Below are 22,178 nucleotides of genomic sequence, written 5' to 3'. Positions count from 1 at the left end.
TAAAGACAATCTAGGAAATGACTGACCAAAAAATCAGGAATGGTAGTTAATGTGGCATAAAGGTAAAGAACAGGATAAATGGATAGCTCCTTTGTTTCTTAACCATGGCAGTGATTATAAAACCTTAGTAATTATTATTTAATTTGTATATTTTCCTATGTATGTCCAGTATCTTATAATAAATATGAGAGGGAAAAAATTGTTCATCCGTGTCAAAGGTTGCTGAAAAGTTGGCTAAGATGAGAACTGAAAACCAACAAGTGAATGTGGTAAACCTGAAGGTTCCAAGCTGTATTTCAGTAAAGTGGTGAGAAAGCAAGCCTGATAAGAAGACGTTCAAAAGAGAATGGAGAGTACAAAGAAAAAGAAAAAAATAGGTTACTCTTTCCAAAAGTACTCCTCTAAAGGGGAACTGAGAAACAAACAGGACTCTGTCCAGGAAGTTACAGAACTAAGGAGAAGTTTGCTCTGGCTTTATCTTTCAGATAAGAGATGCTATTGCAAGCTTTTATACTAATGGAAATGACTCAGTAGATGGGGAGAAGCTAATGTTGGTGAGAGAAGAGCTAACTACTGGACTAATGTCCACTGCTAGGCAAGAGGGGATGAGATATAGTGGACAAGTAGAAAGGCTAGTCTTAACAGACAAGAATGGACAGTCTGTCTACAGGCAAAGGAGGGAAAGAAAGAACATGAACAGAGTGATTGATGAGAACATGTAGGCAGTATCACAAAGTACTGTTAATCTGAGAAAACAGAAGCAAACAAGGTCATCAGATTACAGTAAAGAGCTGGAGAAAATGTGAAATACAAGATGTAAAAGAGTTATCTAGGAAAACCAAGAACCCTTGAACTTAGAGAAGAATTAGCAGACAACACAAACAGTCCCTGTAAAGCTAGTTTCATAAACTTAAAGGAAGAATATCAAGATGGCCTTGGGAGAGCCAGGCATGGTGGCGCACTTGTAATCTCCACGCTTGGGAGGCGGAGACAGGAGGATAGCACAGGTTCGAAGCCAGCCTCAGCTACTTAGTGAGGCTCTCGGCAACGTAGTGAGACCGTTTCCAAATAAAATATAAAATGGGTCTGGGAGTATAGCCCGGTGGAACCCAGAGGCTTTCTACCTTTTTCCACAAAAAAAAAAAAAAAAAGATGGCCTTTTGAGGCTTTTTCCTCAACCATGTTCGGAAACCTGGTGTAGATAAAAAGATGGATTTCAATCAGTTACAGAATACTGTCAGGAAGAAGGAATTAAGGAAATAAAAGGAATACCCATAATGATAGGTCCAAGAACAAAAGCAGAATGAAGACAGAAGACCATAAGAATGGAGGACTATGCAAAGATAGTAAAATCAAGTGGTGAGTTAGAAGAATAAGAATACTAGATAGTAATAATAAGAGGAAGCTGAAAAGTAAAAGTCTTGAACTATAATTATGGAGAGGGTACAGGTACAGTTATTGCTGAAGACAAGATCAGGACTGTGTCCACAAAATGGTCAGATGAGATAAGGTAGAATAGAAAATAATTGTGAGAAAGGATGTCAAGGAATTGAGATGTCAGAGTTGGAAGGAGAAAAAAATAATCTAAGTGAATACTATAATCATCAAGAATTACAGAAATAAAGTTTAAATGTGAATGTCAGAAAGTTAGGTCATGAAACTAGTTAACTGACAGTGCTACAATGGGAATTCTTGGCACTCTGGTATGCTCTATGTTGACAGATCAGTGATTCCCAAACTTCTTTAAAGTTAAAAACAAATAATTAAGACAAAATTTAAGTCACATAACATTAGATATCAGAAAGGGAAAAAAGCACAACTATGAATTCAGGTGACTGAAATAAATTTTGTTATCAAACATGAGAGAGAGCGAGAGAGCGAGAGAGGGAGAGCAAGAGAGAGCGAGAGGCGGGGGGAGGAATTTATATTCATTCAACGCACAGACAGTGCTTGAATGCTCATGGTCCCTTTTAGTAATTTCATTGCTAGTATGTAAGCACCCTCCAGAAGAAAATGGCTTTCCTTCCACACAAATCTTTATAATACTCAGCAATGCTTTATAAAAAATGATATAGTAGAATCTGAATAAGGCAGTGATTCTTGAACTCTTAGCTCAGGATCACTTTATATTCTAAAAATCAAGTTGAGGACTCAGAAAGCTTTATTTTGTGGACAGTATGTATCAATATTTAGCATAATAGAAATTAAAACTTGTTAAACACAAGAATATAAAAGAACAAAGTGCAATAGCAATCATAAACAATGAACAATGTCATCAAATCTTTTAACCTCTGGAAAACTATTCATCATAAAAGAGTAGAAAAGGAAAAAATGTTTTAATATTATTACTATGAAGCAGCTTTGATCTTGTAGACTCAAAGTAAGCCTTTAGACCTACTGGAATTCAAATGTCTAAATAAATAGACTTGGCAAATACATTATTTTTGTCATATAGAAATTATTAGAATAATACCAACTCTGGAAGGTAGGCCCTGTGTCTTAGTTGAAAAATATCTGGTATTAAATATCCTCCCTTCAAGTTTAACATGAGAGGAAAGAGGGGAAAAAATAAAATATTTTCTGTGGTATTGTGAGAAAAGTGAGTAGATTCACATTCAATATCCATTGTATTCCAAATACATAGTCAGTCATTTTAACCTGAAAACTACCAATAAAATAAAAAAGATAGTAACATCCCTACTAAGAGAGGAAGTAATTTCTCAAGACCTCAAACTACTAAGCAGTGAAGCTCTGACTGGAATGCAGGTCATACTAACCCTCTTTCTGCTGAAACACTGAGTTCCAAAAGCCTAGTACAAATGGAAGATGGTCCTAAATTTTTCAATATGATTTGTTTTTTCTTTCGTGAATATGTAATACTTCCAAGCATAAGAAAAACAGCCAAAATGATTAGTGCTAGTTACAGTATCTCCTCTTTGTTTATGATTTGTCTCTTCTCATTCAATCAGAGGTTCTCAAATTATGGTCTCTAAAGTCTATGTAGTAACAAAATTTGACCAACATGGGCCAAATGAGTTGATTACTAATAAGAAAAAAATGACATCAAGCTAAAGTCACATATGGGAGCAGAAACCATAAAATCAGGAAGAAAAACAATAAACTTTCTTACAGCAGACTTGAATAAACAATGATTAAGTTCCCCAAGCTCTAACAAAAGATATATGCCACAACCACCACTGCCAAACCCCTACCCCAATTTTAAAAAAAAATGTATACTCACCTTCTTTATCGGTGACTGACCAGGAATACTTCTGAAATGGCTTACTAGATGGAAGGGGGTCCATCTCCAGCACTTTATAAATCTGACCAAAGGCTGACAGTCTGAGTGCATGCTAAGGAATAAAACATTGTATTTAATCAAATGTCAACAGCCATTCATAAAGTCCTTAAAATACCTAGATAAAATGACATTCTTAGATGTAAATGGTGCCCAGTTTTGTACCTGAGCACTGTGTGTAATGTCTTCCTTTTGCTGGATGGTCATATAGCTCAGAGCATCTGTTGGGTCTCGTTCACAAGGATCATGAAGACCAGGACCCCCTTTGGCAAAAACAAAGGAAAAACACAAACATCATCTAGAACTGAGCTTGGAATTCAGTAAACTGACACCAAAAAGAGTAAAAGAAGAAAAAAAAAAAAAGAAAAAAAACTAAGGAAGTAAAAGTCTGCTCAGTTAAATGAATTTAAGACTAATTTTCAAAATGTTAGCACTTAATTGCCTGTATTTTATATTTAAAGTCAATAGTATATTTAAAACCAGAGGGGTCTTATTCTGAAAATTTAGAATAAGCAAGACAATTCATCCTAAACCTTTGAAGGGACTACATATGGAAAATAAGACCAAATTAAATTTTTCCAAATTTAACACCAGACTACAAACAGAATTAACTTCATGGGCAACATGAACAAACATCTGCATTTTCAGGTTCAGACTTCTACGTAAAGCTAATTCATAGCAGACACAGTATATTATTAGTATCCTTCATATTAGTACAAATAAAACACAAAATTATTGGAAAAGTTTCATAATAATACACAAACTATCTAGTTGTTAAAATTCTAAGTAAAATAACTCCTAGACAACATTTTTCTGTATAGAAGACAAACTTAGCAATATTTAGAAAAATTAACTAAAATGATATTTTTTGATTCTTCTGCCTCCAGAGTTTGAAACCCTTACCAGGAAGTAGTATTCCAGATGCCAAACACTCCATTACTCGTCTCAAGGCCTCCCCAGCGCCCAAAGGTCTATTACAAGTACCTATAGACTTTTCACATATAAGCTCTAGTGGCTAGAAGATATTAAATTACAAATTAGTACATGCACCAAGTGTTAAAAGGATTCCAGTTAAATGTGAGCTGACATTTCTATCTATAAGGGAAGCCAAAAAAGGAAAGTCAATACTTAGGGCCCACATGACTCTCCCCCCCATAACTATATTTTGGGGGGGATTGTACTGAGTACTGAACCCAGAGGCATTCTACCTCCAAGCTATGCCCCAGCCCAATTTTATTTATTTATTTAGAAATAAATAAACAAGATCTCACTAGGTTTCTGAGAGCCTTGCTAAGTCACCAAGGCTGGCTTTAAACCTGTGATCCTCCTGTCTCAGCCTCCTAAGTATTAGGATTACAAACATACGCCACCAAACCCAGTTTCTTTTTAACCCCACAAGCATGCATGCATTTGTTTGTTTGTTTGTTTGTTTGTTTAGGTAGTTGTGCTGAGAACTGAACGCAGGACCTCACACACAAGCAAATGTCTACCACTGAGCTATATCCCCACCCCCTCAACCAGTTTTTAAAGTGGGCATTTTGGGGATATTCTCAGAAGATATTTTGGTAATAAGTTTTTTGGGGATTTTGTTTATTTTTAGTTACCCTAAATCACTCAATAAACTATGGCTATCTAATTCACTTAACAAAGATTTAATAAGCTTTCATTAAGTTAGTAATAGATAATAACTAGCTGATATACAAACCAAGACCACCTAAATCCCACTTAATTAGGAAACATTCAAACAATAAGCATCTCCGTATTAGAACTAAGACTTCAGAGCTGGGCGTGATGACGCATGCTTGTAATCCCAGCATTCGGGAGGCTGAGACTGGAGGATCCCAGTTCGCGGACAGCCTCAGCTACTTAGTGTGGCCCTCCACAACTTAGTGAGACCCTGTTTCAAAATAAAGAATAAAAAAATAGGGCAGGAGGTGTGGCTCAGGGGTCGAATGCCCCTGAGTTCCATCCCCAGACCTGGAAAAAAAAAGAACTAGGACTTCATTTCAGATAGCCTGACCCAAATACTATAATTTTAAAAATCCAAATATCTATATTTAATAAACTAAAAGCTTAGAATACTTTATCAAAGTAACAATTGCTAGATTAACTAATGAATGACCCTTTATAACTCTGTTTGAATTGTAATGTTCTAAAGTTGTTAGTCTTGATTGGGTCTGGGCATAATAATTTCCAAATTAAGTCAATGTTACAATACATATTATAACTATATCTATAATTGGGCTAAGTTTGTCTGACTTAACATGAATTTATCTCCAAGTATTTCCACTTGACCAATCAGATAATTTCCACTGAACAGAAAAAGGCTCTGAAAGAGAAATGGGCCAGCCAAAGTGGCTTTCATGAGCAACAATATCTAATATCCCTGCTGAAATACAATCTTGTTTCAAGCATATTGATCATTAAAAGGTTCTTTTAAATGAATATAAATTACAGCAAGTCACTCACCAGTTTTCAAGCAAACCAAAAGTCAAGTTATCAAAAATAGTAAACTGTGATTCCAAAAGTCAGGTTTTAACTAAAATGAGAATATTAGAATTCTTTTGGTGGCCTCATGACAAACCCATTCTAGGCAAATATTTAACTTTTAGCTAATCTCATCCATGCCTGTATTTTACAAGCCATCCTTTAAAATTCAGAATATTAATTGATTAACCATTAGCAGAAGGATGAGGGCAGAAAGACAGTTTGTTTTGTTGATGTTGTTTTGTTTAGTTGTTTTTGTTTTTTAACAGGGGCATTCTACCTTTGAGCTACAACCCCAGCCTTTTTTATATCTTTATTTTTTATATTTTTTATATCTTTATTTTGAAGCACAGTCTTGCTCAGTTACTGAGAGTCTCAGTGAGTTGCTGAAGTTAGCCTCAAAATCTCAGTTTCCTAGAACTAGGATTATAGGTGTGTACCACCATGCCCTGCAGCACTTGCTTCTAAAAGGTATAAAACATTTGTCGGGGGGAATATATATATGTGTGTGTGTATGTATGTGTATGTGTATATGTATGTATGTATATGTATATATATATGTGTGTGTGTATGTATGTGTATGTGTATATGTATATGTATGTATATGTATATATGTGTGTATGTGTATATGTATATGTATATATGTATATATATATGTGTGTGTGTATCTGTTTCTGTAATATGAGTAATATAATAATGATAAAAGAGACAAGTTACATGGATTAAAAAAAATTCAAATGAAAAGATGCATAATGTTTCTTTCCAGATAGGTAATGCGTACTTTAACTAACTCATAGTCATTTAGAGTAATACATAATTTCTATAGGAATTCCTCTTCTATAGCTTCAGAGTTTCCTTTTAACAATTATAAGTACTTACCCATCCTTTTAATGGTGCCCATGTGGGAACTCGGTTGCACAAATCACGAAGAATGCGGAGGACAATTACACATGATTTTAATCCATTTGCCCTTGCCTAAAACAAAATGATTCCAATATCCCAGTTGAAATTCATTTTTCATTTTAAGCATACTAATCTTGAGAATGTTTTTTGAGTGAATACTACAGCAAGTCATTCATCAATTTTCAAGCAAATCCAAAAAAATCAAGTTATTAAAAATAGTAAATTTCAGGATCCCGCAGGTTTGAAGCCAGCCTCAGCTACTTAGTGAGGCCCTTTGCAACTCAGTGAGATCCTGTTTCAAAAAATAAAAGAATAAAAAATAGGGCTGGGGGTATAGCTCAGAGGTAGAATGCCCCTGCATTCCAGTACCAAAAAAAAAAAAAAAAGTAAAATTCAGAAAGGTAATTTTTTTCCTCTAGTACTGGGCATGGAACCCAGGGACATTCTACCTCCAAGCTACACCCTGACCCTATTTTTTATTCTTTATTTTGAAACAGGGTCTCACTGAGTTGCAAAGGGCCTAAGTAGCTGAGACTGTCCGCAAACAGTGATCCTCCTGTCTCAGCCTCCCAAATGCTGGGATTGTAAGCATGCGCCACCACGCCTGGCTGGTAAATTTTAAAGTAAAAGAAGCATAATATTAAAATTACTCTTGTAGCCTCATAGCAACACCATTCAACTCTTAGCTTTTCTCATCCATGCTTTTATTTTATAAGTCATCATTTAAAATTCAGAAAACAAAGCCAAAAAGAATTGTATAACAAAACAGTATAAAGTAAAATAAATTATTCTAGGTACTCTACCTAAATTAACTAATTTACTCCAAATAAAATCTATGAACTTGAAAGTAACCCCACTTAATATAGTACACAGAAACCAGTAACTGTTCAGTATTCCCAATGAAACTGGCATATGGTTATAATAATAGTAAGAAAAACAAAATGCCAACCTGAAACCATTTGGCATGTCGAAGAGACGCCAAGGCATTCAGGCATTTCTGCTTGTCCAATAAGTCCGGAGGATCTTTCATCGTAACATTTTCTAATAGTAAAATGGGATAAAAAGAGACAGATACAATTTGACCAAGGCGTTCCTATCAAATTATCAAACAATAAAAGAAGAATAGCAGCATCTGAGTGAACTAATAAGACTCCCAGAAAATTTCATTTGAATTTGTTGTTTCTTTTTTAAATTACATGCACAATTATTTAAATAAATAATATTCAAAATAGGATCTGTGCACAAGTCCAATGGAACATAATGGGAATCATTCGGTAAACAAGTCAGTGGCCACTGCTTCTTACAATCTGGGATCTTATTAATAAGCATGTATAACATCAGAGGGCACAAAATAAGTACATAGCACTTTTTCCTTTGGCAGGGTATGAAGGAAAGAAATCAGGGACCATAGGAATAACAATTTTTTTTAATAGAAGAAATTTTGATCACTGATCCGTTTTTAAAAAAAAAACTAGAGCTCTCAATAATCAATGAGATATACTGATATACATGAAGTATTCCTATTTTTCATAACTAAATGAATTCATTAAGATAACTTACTAGAAACTTTACCCCACTGATGAGAAATCAAGTGTTACCATGAAGTTCTTAAGTCTTTGCTGAACCAAAATCATTAAAACTACAAATATAAAATAAATTGAAATACATTTCAGTTTTATATGCCTTGTTTTATTTAAGGCAGTTTAAAGGCAACTATCTAATTACAGTTGTTTGACTTGCCTTAGCATTTCAAACTTGGTTCACAGAGCTCAAAGCAACAAAATTAAAGATTCAAACATGATTGGTTAATGACAAATACCTGTACTTGAGAAGATGTTACTGGATAGTAAGTCCAAGCTCACACAACCAAACCTATTTCTTCTAAACTACTGAGATTTTTTTAAATCTTGATGCACTATTTAAAAGCATGTAGCATACCAATGTTTCTTAAAGTATAATAGTTCATCAAGTAAGATTTACCATTCTCTTAGAAACTCTCTTAAATGTAAAAGAGCCTACTCTATTTTTTTTTCTTTTTTTATGGTACTGGAGATCAAACACAAAAGCATTTTACCTCTGAGCTACCCCCCATCCTTTTTCATGCTAAATGTTTCAAAAACAGGGCCTCACTAAATTACCACCAGCAGGCCTCAAACCTGTAATCTTGTCTAAGATTCCAAAGTACTGAGATTACAGACATATGCTACTGTGCCCAGCTCAACATAAATATTTTTAAATAGAGGACACAAGCACTGCTCTTTGGTTTCTTTTAGTTATTAGAGACTTTGTTATCACAAATCTGTTTGTTGTAATTGGTAAAATATAACTAAAAGTGAAGGCCTAATGCCCCATAGAGGATAAAACTATTAAAGAATTGTGGGCCCCTCTATTGGCTGCAACACTCTCTAAAGGATGAAGTGCTACACACTTATTTTCTGACCAGGTGAGCTCTACAACAGATAGCCACATTGTTTCCCATTAACCTCTGTCAACAAAAATCACAACATAGCATCTCTTTTCATTCACCCCTATTACTCACAAAATGGGAAACTCAAAAAGTACTATTAATGTGGACTTAATTATAAACATAAAGATAGTATATGTATTCATAAGTGATCTAGCTCCTGGGCTTGTTATATTATGACTTATTATTATGACACAAAATATACTCATTTTAATGTTTTTATATCAAAATGTTTAATTGTGATAAATGCAAGCATCTGTGTAAAGCTCACATACCAGATAATCTACTATAAATGCATGATTAGAATCTCTTAAGAGTTAGACATGGCAAAGGTTGACTGACTGCTAAGTAATATAATTCAAATGAAAAGTATGTAGGCCTTATTTTTCAATTTTTAAATTAACAGTAAAACAACCCAAGTTTTATTCTACCATCTTACCAAGTAGGGGTGTTAGGAAGAAGGAGGCAATAGAAGAGTTAGAAGTGAAGCAGAAGTTTTGATAAAAAAAAGACAAGTCAAGCCAAAACTCTTTTTATCTTATATTTCATTCAGTGCTCAGAGCTTATAAATAATACCTTACTCTGACTGCAATATAGGTATTTTCAATGGGGGGCAAAATAAAAAATATTTTGATAAATTCTTTCATTTTTAAAGTCAAATTATAACCACAAACTCTTGTTTAAAAAAGACTTCAGCCTGATACAGACAGTCAACATTTGGACACAGTAGATTCTACTAAGAGATGAAAGGGACAGGCACTGGACAAAAGACTTGCAAAAGATTCCCTTTACATCATTTTCAGAATGGCCATGTTTCTTCATGCTCTGATAATGAAAAAGTCAAAAGATCCAAAATGTTTCAACATTCATGAGGTGGGAAATAACAAAGGAGATGTAATTTTTCATCTCTTTTTATCTCTAAAGATTTTTATATTAAGCAACATAAATTTATATGGTACTACAGCACAATTTATAAGCCCAACTTGCCATTTCTTTTGTATAATTAATAATATACAGTTCTATATATGTATGTGTGGAAAATATATATTTTTTGGGGGGGTACTGGGGTTCCTGGAAACCCTTCTACCTACGGGCTACACTCCCAGAACTATTTTATACATTTTATTTGGAAACAGGATCTCCTAAGCCAGCGAGGCTGGCTTTGAACCTGCACAATCCTCCTGTCTCCGCCTCCCAAACGCAGGAATTACAAGGGTCCGCCACCACACCCAGCTAGTTCTATATATTTTTATTGATTAAAAATAACTTCATTAATGCAACAACCAAAGAACTGCTGCTGGAACAACACTTCTACTTCTAGTAGCAGAATTTTAAAATTGACATTTCTAGACTTCAATAGAGTTGTTGTTCTTTGCTTTGAGGTGTTGTTGTCTTTTTGTAGTACTGGGGATTGAGCCCAGGTGTATTATTCTACCTCTGAGCTATAGCCTCAGTCTTTTTTTTTTTTTTCCCCTTTTTCTTTCAAAACAGGGTCTTGCTATTTTGCTGAGTCTCACTAAGTTGCTGAGGCTGCCCTCAAACCTGCAATCCTCTTGTTTCAGCCTATCATGTACTTGGATTACATACCTTTGCCACCACACCCAGCTTGGTGTTTTGATTTTGTAGGGAAGCAAAGCTTTTCTGATTAAAAAAAAAAAAAAAAAAAAAAAGGTATCTCCTGGTACTTAATTATAAACAATAGAACTGCAAACCATTTCATTTTTTCCTACAGTGACCACTGAAGTAGGTAAGAAAATCTTGGGAGGTTAGGGTAAAAGGGTGTTGGCAAAAATGCTAAAAGCAAAGAAAACTAGCTTTTAAAAATTTATTACCGCCGGGTGTGGTGGCGCATGCCTGTAATTCCCACGCTTGGGAGGCAGAGACAGGAGGATCACGCAGGTTCGAAGCCAGCCGCGCACACTGGCTTAGGAGACCCTGTTTCCAAATAAAAATATAAAATAGGTCTGGGAGTGAGGCCGGAGGTAGAAGGGCTTCCAGGAACCCCAGTACCACCAAAACAATAAAAAAATTAATAAAACAACTTAAAAAAATGTATTACTCAGTAACCTGGCATCAGGGCATGAAGGTACATTCAACATTCTGAACAACAGAAGCACTGGAAAGAAGTCTATTATGCTTAATTGTGTTCATACGGTTAGAGGTTAGATGAATGGCCAGAATCATACCATACTGCAAGAAATGTTGGTCAGCTTCTCTCCGTGCTTAACACAAGCTAACTATCTGCCCTGTTAACAAAACCACTATCCTAGAGATGAGATGGGAAAATAGTCAAACATGACTATGCTAGATAGAGGTTATGTGTCTAGAACATTTTTCTTCAAAGCAAGATAACTGAGCCGAGGTATCATGACAGGTACTTCGACGATATGAATGAAACTGAGCTACTGAGTTAATGCTGACAGAATTTTTCTGTTAGCTTGAGAATGTTCTCACAACCCCGTCTTTCTCAATTCCTTGAAGCTTTCTGGAAAGAAAACATTATGCCCCAAGTCACTGTCATGCACAACATCAGGACACAGTAATGTGGAGAGCTAAATGTAGCAATAAAGTGGAGCAGAGGGAGAATATTCTTGTTATTGATGCTATAATGTCACTCGATATGAATTTTCTTCAATAAGAGTCAAGCACTGGAAAGAAAAGATATGGCCAAAGGTTTGCAGATGGTTAGCAGTTGGAAAAGGTAGAAAAATATAGCCTGCAATAGTATTATAATCCAAATCTCGGTCTTAAACCTAGCAAGACACATGCTAGTAACTGAACTTCTACAGAAATTCACATTGGCACCAACACATAAAATGGGACTGTCAGACAACTCTGTCAATCTTGAATCAGCCTGAGTAGTGAGGACAGACTTTTTTTTAGTCTACACCAGAAGGGTCTCTAGTTACCCTATATCAACCCAGTTCCAAAATACATTATAAATAAAAAGATTATCACCTCTAATAGCAAATATATTTCCAGTTTAGACTCATTAGCACCAAAAGAAGTCGAGACTATGAAAGAGGAATGGGAGAGTGGACTACACAGTGAACTTTGAGTTGAAGGACTTGAGCAAAATGTTAGACTTTTTTTTTTTTTTTTTTTTTTAGGTACAAGGGTGTTGTATCCTAGGGCATTCTACTTCTAGGCCATATATATATATATATATATATATATATATATATATATATTTTTTTTTTTTTTTTTTTTTAAGTTAGGGTGTTTTTTTTTTGGTGGTACTGGGAATGGAACCCAGGGGCCTTCTACCTCCGGGATACACTACCAGACCTATTTTATATTTTTTTATTTGAAAACAGGGTCTCTTAAAACAGCTGAGGCTGGCTTTGAACCTGTGCGATCCTCCTGTCTCAGCCTCCCAAGCACGGGGATTACAAGCATGTGCCACCACACCCGGCTATTTTTTTTTTTTTTTAAATTTTAAAACAGGCTCTCACTAAATTGAAGAGGACCTCCCTAAATTGCTGAGGCTGGCTGCAAACCTATGATTTTCCTGTCTCAGCCTCCCAAGTACTAGGATTACAGGCATGTACCATTATGGCAGCTTAACTTTCCTTATTAATCTACCTCACAGGGCTATTCTATTGTAATGGTTTTAAAAACAAATCATATATAAGAGAATAATTATCACATAGTAAGCTATTAAATACCTAAACATAGAGCTTCAAAATATATTGTTTGAACTATGAGCTGTCAACTGATGTTTCTTTATACACAAGACAGTCCTACTTAATCAGATAATATGCTAACTATGTAAACTTCAGATCTATGTGTGATATTTTTGGATTGCCTATTATGTATCAGGTAGCATTCCAGGTTCTAAGGAAAAAAGACAAGGATGGGAATAAAAGATGCCTACCCTAAATAAATCATAAGCTACTGAATAAGATAGCTTATTACTGCACTACATTACCTAACTGTAGAAAATACTGTATACTAATCCTACTACTATATTTCAATGGGCATTTAAGAGATAAACTATGTTTAGATTTGGGTCACTAGACCTATTATATATACATTACACTGTTAACTTAAGGCAGTTTGAATAGATGGATTTGCACTATATATCATTTGTAAGCTGATCATTAGTAAGTTACTACTAATAATTAGTAAGCTACTATTTACTGAGGACTACTCTGTGCCAGTTATTATACAAGTCACGTTTAAAAAAATTCTTTCAGCCACCAAACAACTTTTTTAAGTATATATTATCCACACTACAAAATGAAGAAACATGCCCAAAGTCAAACAGCAATACTAATAAAGTTAAGACATGAACACAAAGCTGCTGCATACCAAGGTCTGTGTTTTTTCTCCAATGCCTTCTTTAAAAGGAAACACACAGTAATAAATGGAGAAAGTGTTATTGTTCAAGGCTTTCACATGAGAGGTTAAAATATAAGACAAACAGCCTATAAAGTTATAAACAAAAATATTCACTATGTAATCTGGTGGGGATTTTTGTTTTGTTTTGTTTTGGTGTGGTGTGGTACTGGGGGTAGAACCCAGAGGCTTTTCTACCTCTGGGCTATACTCCCAGACCTATTCTTTATATTTTATTTGGAAACAGGATCTCACTAAGTTGCTGAAAGCCTCACTAAGTAGCTGAGGCTGGTTTCGAACCTGTGCAACCCTCCTGAGTCAGCCTCCCAAGTGCTAGAATTACAAAACGTGGACCACCAAGCCCGGCATAAACGGTGATTTGAAATGAGTAGTTAGATGCACTTCTGCAGAGACAATATAGAGCCTCTATTTCTGCCTGCTTGTGACCATGCTTTGGTTTTGTTTAGATTTTACTCAAATATGTGGCAAGAGAAGAAAGAGAAATACATAAGGTATGTATATGTACTGTCAATTGTTTGTCTGGAGGTGATCAAAGAAAGTTAAAATACTACAAGAAAATATCTCTTGGGGGGGAAAAAGCTATGATGGATTTTCTTCTAGAAAGAAAGTGAGTAAAACCTGAGAAAAGGGCTTATCTTTCAGTTCCAGAAATACTGGGAACCTGAATGAATCCTGTGCTTTCATTCATTTAGCTGCAAGTAATTACATCAAAGGAATGAAGTGTGTCTAGTGGAAGCATATATAACTGCGTAGAACATATCTCAAATGGTCCATTATGCTGGATCCTCCAAGGTTCCCAAGCATCTATAAAAGTGCTAGCAAAGAACAAAAAGTCGTCCTTGACAAAGCCCAGGTTAGACAAACTGTAATTTTAAAAAGATCCAACAGGGCTGGGGTGTTAAGAATAATGCAAAGCAGATCTTTCTGCCATTCAAAAGGAGAGAAAGTAAGTTATGTAAAAAATCAAAGCTAAGCTGATTCCTCACCTTACCTGATCCCAAAGACCAGCTGATGAGACTTGGCTCATAGAGGTCTGTATCCTTAGTAATTCAAATACCTTGAAGAGGCCTCTAACCTTCCTACTTCATTACAAATCCCATTCTATAATAAATAGTCTTCTAGCAATGGTTCAATGCACTAAGAATTTACTATGAGCTTCTCTGAGCAGAAATTAAGAATATAGAGGACTTCCGGGAAGATGGCAATGGAGAAAAGCGAGGCTTATGAGCCCCGCTAACAACCAATCTCTATTACCACAAAATCAGCACCTTTCATAGCCAGAAAACACCATCAGCAGAGAAACAAAAAATGTAATTACAAGGAACAAAGAAAAAGAGGGCTAGAAAAACGAGACACCAGAAAGAAACCAGACCGCAGTGCTGAGGCCGGAGCCGCGGTGTGGAGCGGCGTGGCGCGCCATCTTCCCTTGCAGCACCAGGCCCCAGAGAGGGGGTGGGGGGGGCTCAGAACGGAGCTCAAAGCCAGAGAGGAGAAACGCTGGCCTCACGCCCGAGGACATGGCAGCAGCGCCTTACTGCAGCAGCAGCAGCAAATTCACCGAGTCCACTACAGCTCCATCAGCGCACTCAACAACAGTGAGTCAAATTGTGGCCCTCGAGGAGAAATCCCAGTACTGCACTCCCAGGGACGTGACCCAGTGGGGGAGTGGCAGTGGCAGATATCACACCATAGGAGAACGCCCAACCTGGCATGCCCCCCGCCCCATGGTCTAAAGCTGCCTCGATTGACTCCCTGGGTCTGAGACTCTGCGATACAACCCAGTAAAGGAGTAGTGGGGACTGAGATACCACAGACTCAAAATCCAGAGCCCCTTAATTGAAGTCATAGTGACCCAAGGGAAGAACCCAGAGAAGGCACAAACTTCCGAAATCATGGGAAAGAGGAATAACAATGGAGCAATGAATGCCCACAACCCCACAACATCAGAACTCGATAAAACAGAAATTCAGAGATTTATAGAAGATCAAATCAGGAAAATAAGGAAAATAACTGTAGAAATAATAGAGGTGTTTCGAAAAGAATTCAGAGAGAGTCAAAAAGAGATAAAGGATGCAATTAATGAAGTAAAGGCCTCAATTCAAAGTACAAACAACCGATTAGATTACATGGAGAATAGAATCTCGCTCTTAGAAGATGATCACTCCAAAAAAAAACGCATAGTTTCTAATTTAGAAAAAAAAAATCCGACAGCAGGAATATGACATTGAAGAAATATAGGCCCATTTTAAGAGAGCTAACCTAAGAATAATTGGAATAGAGGAGGGAAAAGAAAGTGAAGCCAAAGGGATCAACAATATCTTCAAGGAAGTAATAGCAGAAAATTTTCCAAACATAGAGCAAAAGGTTGATACACAGGTCCAGGAAACTTATAGAACTCCCTTTAGACAGGATTGGAGAAGAGGATCCCCACGCCACATAATTGTCAAAATGACCAATGTGGAAGCCAAGCAGAGAATCTTAAAGGCAACAAAAACAAAGGGCCAAGTGACATTCAGAGACAAACCGATTAGAATCACTCCAGACTTCCCAAACCAAGTCATGAGAGCCAGAAGGGCTTGGAGTAACATCTTCCAAACTCTGAAAGAAAACAACTTCCAGCCAAAGATTTCCTACCCAGCAAAACTTTCTATCAAATTAGATGGGGAAATAAGAAGCTTCCATGACAAACAGAAACTGAAGGAATTTATGTCTTCAAAACCAGCACTAGAGAAAATACTCAAAGAGATTAACTACAAAGAAGAAATAGGTAACACACACCAGAACCAGAGAAACAAGATTTTCCATCCAACAGACAACTAAGATTGGTTATCTGTGGAGATTCATTATTTATGTTAGTCTTTTACCTATCTCTAAATTGTATTATTTGCTTTTATTGTTGCTAATTTTAGGATTTCTAGTTGGAATATTAATATACCTTCAGATATAGCATTTGGAAATATTTTTATCCCATTCTATCAGTAACTTTTAACTCTGTTTACATTGTCTTTGGATATACAATTTTTTTTATTCTTTAGGGAGTTTGTTTACCCTTCTGTTGCCTGTGCCATTTGAAATCATATCCAAGAAATCACTGCCAATTTCAATGTTGTGAGGTTTTATGACCCAGATTTTCTTCTGAAAGTTTATAGTCTTAAGATTTATATTTAGGTCTTTTATCTATTTTGAGTTAATATTTGTATATGGTGTTAGGTAAGGCTCCAATTTTATGCCTTTTCATGTAATTATTATTTTTCAACAATATTTAGTTAAAAGATTATTATTTCCTCCACCAAATGTTCGTGGAAACCTTGTCAAAAATAACTTGACAAGATATGGAAGAATTTAGCTCTAGGCTTTTATTTAATTCCAATGGTTTATATATCTGCCTTTATAACACTACTACACTGTTTCAATTATTGTAGCTTTATATGGTTTGAAATCAGAAAATATACATCTTCTAGCATTGTTCTTTTTCAAGATCGTTTTGGGTATCTAGAGTCCATATTCCATATTAGGATAGTTTTTTTCTGAAAAATCAATAAATAAATGTATGATAGTTTCACCTAAAACAAAAAAAGAAAGAAAAAAATATTCTCTGGTAAGAAAGAAAGCAAAAAGAAATATTGAAATGCTATCTTTAAGTCAACAAAAGCTTGGTATCAGACAAATGAAACTGTTATGTGAGATTATCATTGTTAATTTTGGATAAATTGCTATAATACTAGATGTCAACCACTAAGCCAAGCATGGGAGGGAGGGAAGGGGAGAGAATGGGGTGGGTATCGGGTGGGGGCTGACTGGGCGATGTGTGCATATATGTCTACAAAAGTATTTTTTATCCCATTATGATGTATGAATACAGTGCACCAATAAAAAATAATTATTAAAAAAAAGAAATTAAGATTATAAAGGCAGAAGACTAAGCTTAAAGATATCACTGCAAGTTATAACAAGATCCTATGCGAGTACACAAAACCACCAGGAAAAAGAACACTGATCTGTTCTCTTAATACCTTCAAAGAGGACAGGAGGGACACAAACAGGCACAATAATTAATCTAATCTTTGGCAACTTCAGACCTTCTTTCACCTCCCTATAGCCAATTTGTTTTTAATAATATCTATAGAGCCAGGCATGGTGGTGCACGCTTATAATCCCTGCGCTTGGGAGGCTGAGACAGGAGGATCGCACAGGTTCAAAACCAACCTCAGCTACTTAGTGAGGCTCTCAGCAACTTAGTGAGACCCTGTTTCCAAAAAAAAAGAAAAAAAGAAAGTCTGGGAGTATAGCCCGGAAGTAGAAAGCCTCTGGGTTCCACCACCAGTACCACCAAAAAAAAAAAAAAAAAAAAAAAAAAATAATAATAATAATAATAATAATAATAATATCTATAATTACAACTCTACTTAGAAATGTTTGGTTTTATACTAGAGGGTCAAGTAGAACACAGCTTACCAGAATTAACATTTATCTTAAGCCGGGCGTGGTGGCACGAGCTTGTAATCCCCGGGCTTGGGAGGCTGAGACAGGAGGATCACACGGGTTCGAAGCCAGCCTCAGCTACTTAGTGAGGCTTTCAGCAACTTAGTGAGACCCTGTTTCCAAATAAAATATGAAAAAGGTCTGGGAGTATAGGCCAGAGGTAGAAAGCCTCTGGGTTCCACTCCTAGTACCAACAAAAAAAAAAAATTAACATTTATCTTGACACATCAGAAATCATAGTTCTGCTGTTAAAAAAATTAAGCCATTTAAGATTGGTTCTTCAGAAGTGTTATAGTTACTACATACAGGGAAAAAGAGTACAGACATATGCCCAATTACAGACTGAATGGACATGATTAAAATATGACTCACATATCTAGTTTACATCTGTTGAATACAAAATACCTGATTTTTGTTACCATCCCTCCAAAAAGGTGCTTTTGGGTTTTTTGTTCGTTTGTTTCTTTGTTTTTGGTGGTATTGTGGATGGAACCCTTCTATCTCTAGGCTACACTCCCAGACCTATTTTATATTTTTATTTGGAAACAGGGTCTCTTAAACCAGCGCGGCTGGCTTCGAACCTGTGCGATCCTCCTGTCTCCGCCTCCCAAGCGCGGGGATTACAAGCGTGCGCCACCAGGTCTGGCTTGTTTTTGTTTTTTTTTTGCTACTGGAGATTGAACCCAGAGGGATTCCACCTCTGAGTTACAATCACAGACCTTTTCATTTTTTAGTTTGAAATAGGGTCTAAATTGCTTAGACTGCCCTTGAACCTGTGATCCTCCCATTTCAAGCCTCCCAGGTTCTGGGATTACAGGCATACACCACCATGCCCAGCCTAAAAAAAAAAAGTTGTTTAAAAGGTGACTATGACTATGACTTTTACTTAAAGGATACTATTAATCAAATCTATCAAAAAATCAAAAATATTGCTTTATCAATAAATGTACCTATGTCTATTCTTATCAACTTGAAATAAATTATGAAACTAACCAATATTTCTTACTATATTGGTTGTACTTCAGGTAGGGGAGTAAGCAATGGGACTGGATGAAATTAGAGAGATGAAAAATAGCAAAAGAGTCCCCACTGGCCCAGAGAGGCCACTTTGCCTCTAAACTGTCACGACAGAGTGGCCTTCTGGTCAAAGATCTGACACTGAAAAAAATATCACAGGGCAAGTTTCTAGGAACAGGACTGAGAAGCAGAAACAAGTTAACTTGACAGAATAAAAATATCAGAAAAAGAAACCCACCATACCTCCTTTATTACTTCTCAAAACTGCCGGTAACTGAGCAGATTTCTTACTCTATTTTTATGAGGATGAAATTCCCATACAACAATTCTTTTTTTAAACATACTTTTATTGGTGCATTGTAGTCTCACATAATGTAGTTGAGAGTGATAGGGACATACATGCACAGCACTTAGTGAGCTCCCCTCTCCCCAGTTCCCTTCCCACTGCCTCCCTTTCTTCCAGGAATTCTCTTTAACTTCAGAAAAAAATTATTTTAAAGCATGATTCTCACAATATTATGAACTTCCTACAAAATTTATTAAAGATTATTGATTTTTTAAAAATGAATCCTCAATCCACATTTCTTACACTATAAAACATGCATATACAGGCAATTAAATAAAACAAATTTTACAAAGTTATATAGTTATTAGAAGTCAAGAGCATTATGCAAGTATATAATTTTGAAACAGTGGATGAATTTAAAAACAATTCCACTTTGGACCATGTTTAATCCTAAAACCTCACCATCAAGCCAAACACACAAAATAGATTGGCTGATACCAATACCTTAATGCAATACAAGAAAGAAGTAAAACAAAACACCAAAAGGGTAGAAAGATTAAACCAGAGTTAAGACCCACATGATAAGCACAAGGTTTTCAAAATATTATAATGATGTCGAAAGACAACTGTTAAAATACTATGGGTATCATTAAAAAAAAAAAGTGGAAACTGAATTCTTAAATCCATAAAACATAGTTAATACTTCAGATAACTCTTATATGAACAAAACAAATATACACATGTACCTCCATCCTTCTTCTCCAACTCGTCCCTAATTAGAGGAGAAGTAAGTATCACCTTCAAAGTCAGCGTGGGCTCTTTTGTGTTCCGAATTATAATAGACGCCTCATTTACACATTGTTCCACTTGATATTTTTCTTCTGTGAGTTTCTGAAAGTCACCAACATTTCAAAAACACCCAATTAGACTGAAATCTCAAAAAATAAATGCTTGTACTAAGTTCTCAAGTGTTATTAACTATTAGTATTACTGCACTTGTTCTCTAAGAAAATTCATGGCCAGCCTCAGCAACTTAGCAAAACCCAGTTTCAAAATAAAAAATAAAATGGGCTGGGGATGGAGTTCAGAGGTAGAACTCCCTTGGGTTCCACCCAGTACCAAAACATAAAACAAACAAAAAAAGCCATCTAGGGAAATCTCTCTCCCCCCAACTTAAAGCAAATCCTTTCCATCCCTTGAACATGCACTATAAGCTATTCTTTCTAATATTTAAAAGTAAAATGTTAACAATAACATTATATGATAAAATGTAATTATCTCAAAATTATGACTGTAAAATAATAAAATATCAGAATGTTCTCTAAGCCAATAGCTTCCCTTTTTTGTTTTTTTTTCTTCTTTGCAATACTGGAGAGTCAACCAAGGGGTACTCTAACACTAACCCACATCCATAGCCCTTTTTAGTTTTCATTTTGAGACAAGGTTCTGATACACTGCCTAGGCTACCCTTGAATTTGAGATCCTCCTGCCTCAGTCTCCCAAGTTGCTGGAATTAGAGGCATGTGCCCCAGTGTCCAGCACCAAAAGCGCATGTTACTTGAGGACTGAACCCAGGGGCATTCTGCCTCTGAACTACATCCACAGCCCATTTTATTTCTTTTATTTTGAAACAGGGTCTTGCTAGCTTGCTGAGAGTCTTGCTACTGCTGAAATTGGTCTCAAACCTGTGATCTTCCTGTCTCAGTCTCCCAAGTACTATGATTACAGTTGTGCACCTTCATGTCTGGTTCCAATAGCTTTTTTCATACATCAGCCTAAACAGGAACTCCTACTTGCCAAGGACTTGCAAATATAACATTATGTAGATTTCTAAAGGAAATAGAGCAAGCGTGAGTGAAAAAGAATATCTAGATATTTACCAGCAAAAGAAATGAGTATAAACAAGTTCTACACTTCAAACAGGTCTCAGAGATCATTCGCACGAGACTGATCCATTATTATGAGACAGGTCAGTCATCTGATATCCATAGGGAAACTTACATTGGTGAGTGGCTCTGTGTGTCTATGTGTGTGTGCGTGCACACACCCACTTTTAACTAGGGATCAAATTCAGGAGTGCCCTACCTCTGAGGTACACCTCCAGTCCTGTTTTAATTTTTACTTTGAAATAAAGTCTCAATAAGTTGCTGGCCTCAAACCTGTGGTCCTTCTGTCTGAGCCTCCAAAGTACTACAATTACAGGTTTAACACCACCACATCTGGCTTATATTACTTCTTTTAACATACAATTATAAACATACAGTTCAGGGGCCTCTACAAAATAGTCACTCAAATAGAATCACATATTAAATTATAATTTAATATAATCATATTTATATGTGTACACATATACAGTGGGGGTGGCACTAAGGATTGAACCCCAGGGGCTTCCTGCCTCCAAGATATACTCCCAGTCCTTTTATAATGTCATTATTATTGTTGTTGTTGTTTGATTTTAAACAGGATCTCACTAGGTTGTTAAAAGCCTCATTAAGTTGCTGAGGCCAACCACACATCTGCAGTCTTCCTGTTTCAGCCTTTCAAGTACTGGGATTACAGGTATGGGCCACCACCCTGGCTTAAGTTATATTTAACAAATCAGTATACATTAAATATTTAACAAGTCACAACAGAGCCTTTCTTGGTAATAAAATTTAGCATTTATTTCCTGACATAAAATAGCAAAGCTGAATGGAAAAACTATTAGGTCTCTGCTCATCAGTGTGAACTAAACAGTCATTTATACCAAAATAATATTTTGCCAGGCATGGTAGCAAACGCCTATAATCTCAGTACTTGGGAAGCTAACACAGGAAGATTCTAGGTTTGTGGCCAGTCTCAGCAACTTAGTGAGGCCCTCCACAATTTAGTGAGATTCT

General features: G+C 36.0%; 1 protein-coding gene across 2 annotated transcripts in view; it reads right to left on the bottom strand.

The window, feature by feature from the left end:
• STRBP (spermatid perinuclear RNA binding protein) overlaps nucleotides 1-22,178 on the bottom strand; it is a gene marked incomplete at its 3' end in the record, with an annotated part of 66,004 nt that overhangs the window by 31,851 nt on the left and 11,975 nt on the right. For both annotated transcript variants that reach the window (XM_080708499.1, XM_080708500.1), the window contains exons 3-8: nucleotides 20,046-20,190; nucleotides 7,638-7,729; nucleotides 6,665-6,760; nucleotides 4,202-4,313; nucleotides 3,464-3,561; nucleotides 3,242-3,353 (exon numbers count right to left, since the gene is read on the bottom strand). In XM_080708499.1, coding sequence (XP_080564625.1) covers nucleotides 3,242-3,353; nucleotides 3,464-3,561; nucleotides 4,202-4,313; nucleotides 6,665-6,760; nucleotides 7,638-7,729; nucleotides 20,046-20,190 — 655 coding nt within the window. The remainder of the gene's footprint in view (nucleotides 1-3,241; nucleotides 3,354-3,463; nucleotides 3,562-4,201; nucleotides 4,314-6,664; nucleotides 6,761-7,637; nucleotides 7,730-20,045; nucleotides 20,191-22,178) is intronic.

This window comes from Muscardinus avellanarius (assembly GCF_963383645.1).
Source record: "Muscardinus avellanarius genome assembly, chromosome: 13".
In the NCBI taxonomy this organism is placed as follows: domain Eukaryota; kingdom Metazoa; phylum Chordata; class Mammalia; order Rodentia; family Gliridae; genus Muscardinus; species Muscardinus avellanarius.
This window is presented reverse-complemented; position numbering and strand designations above follow the sequence as displayed.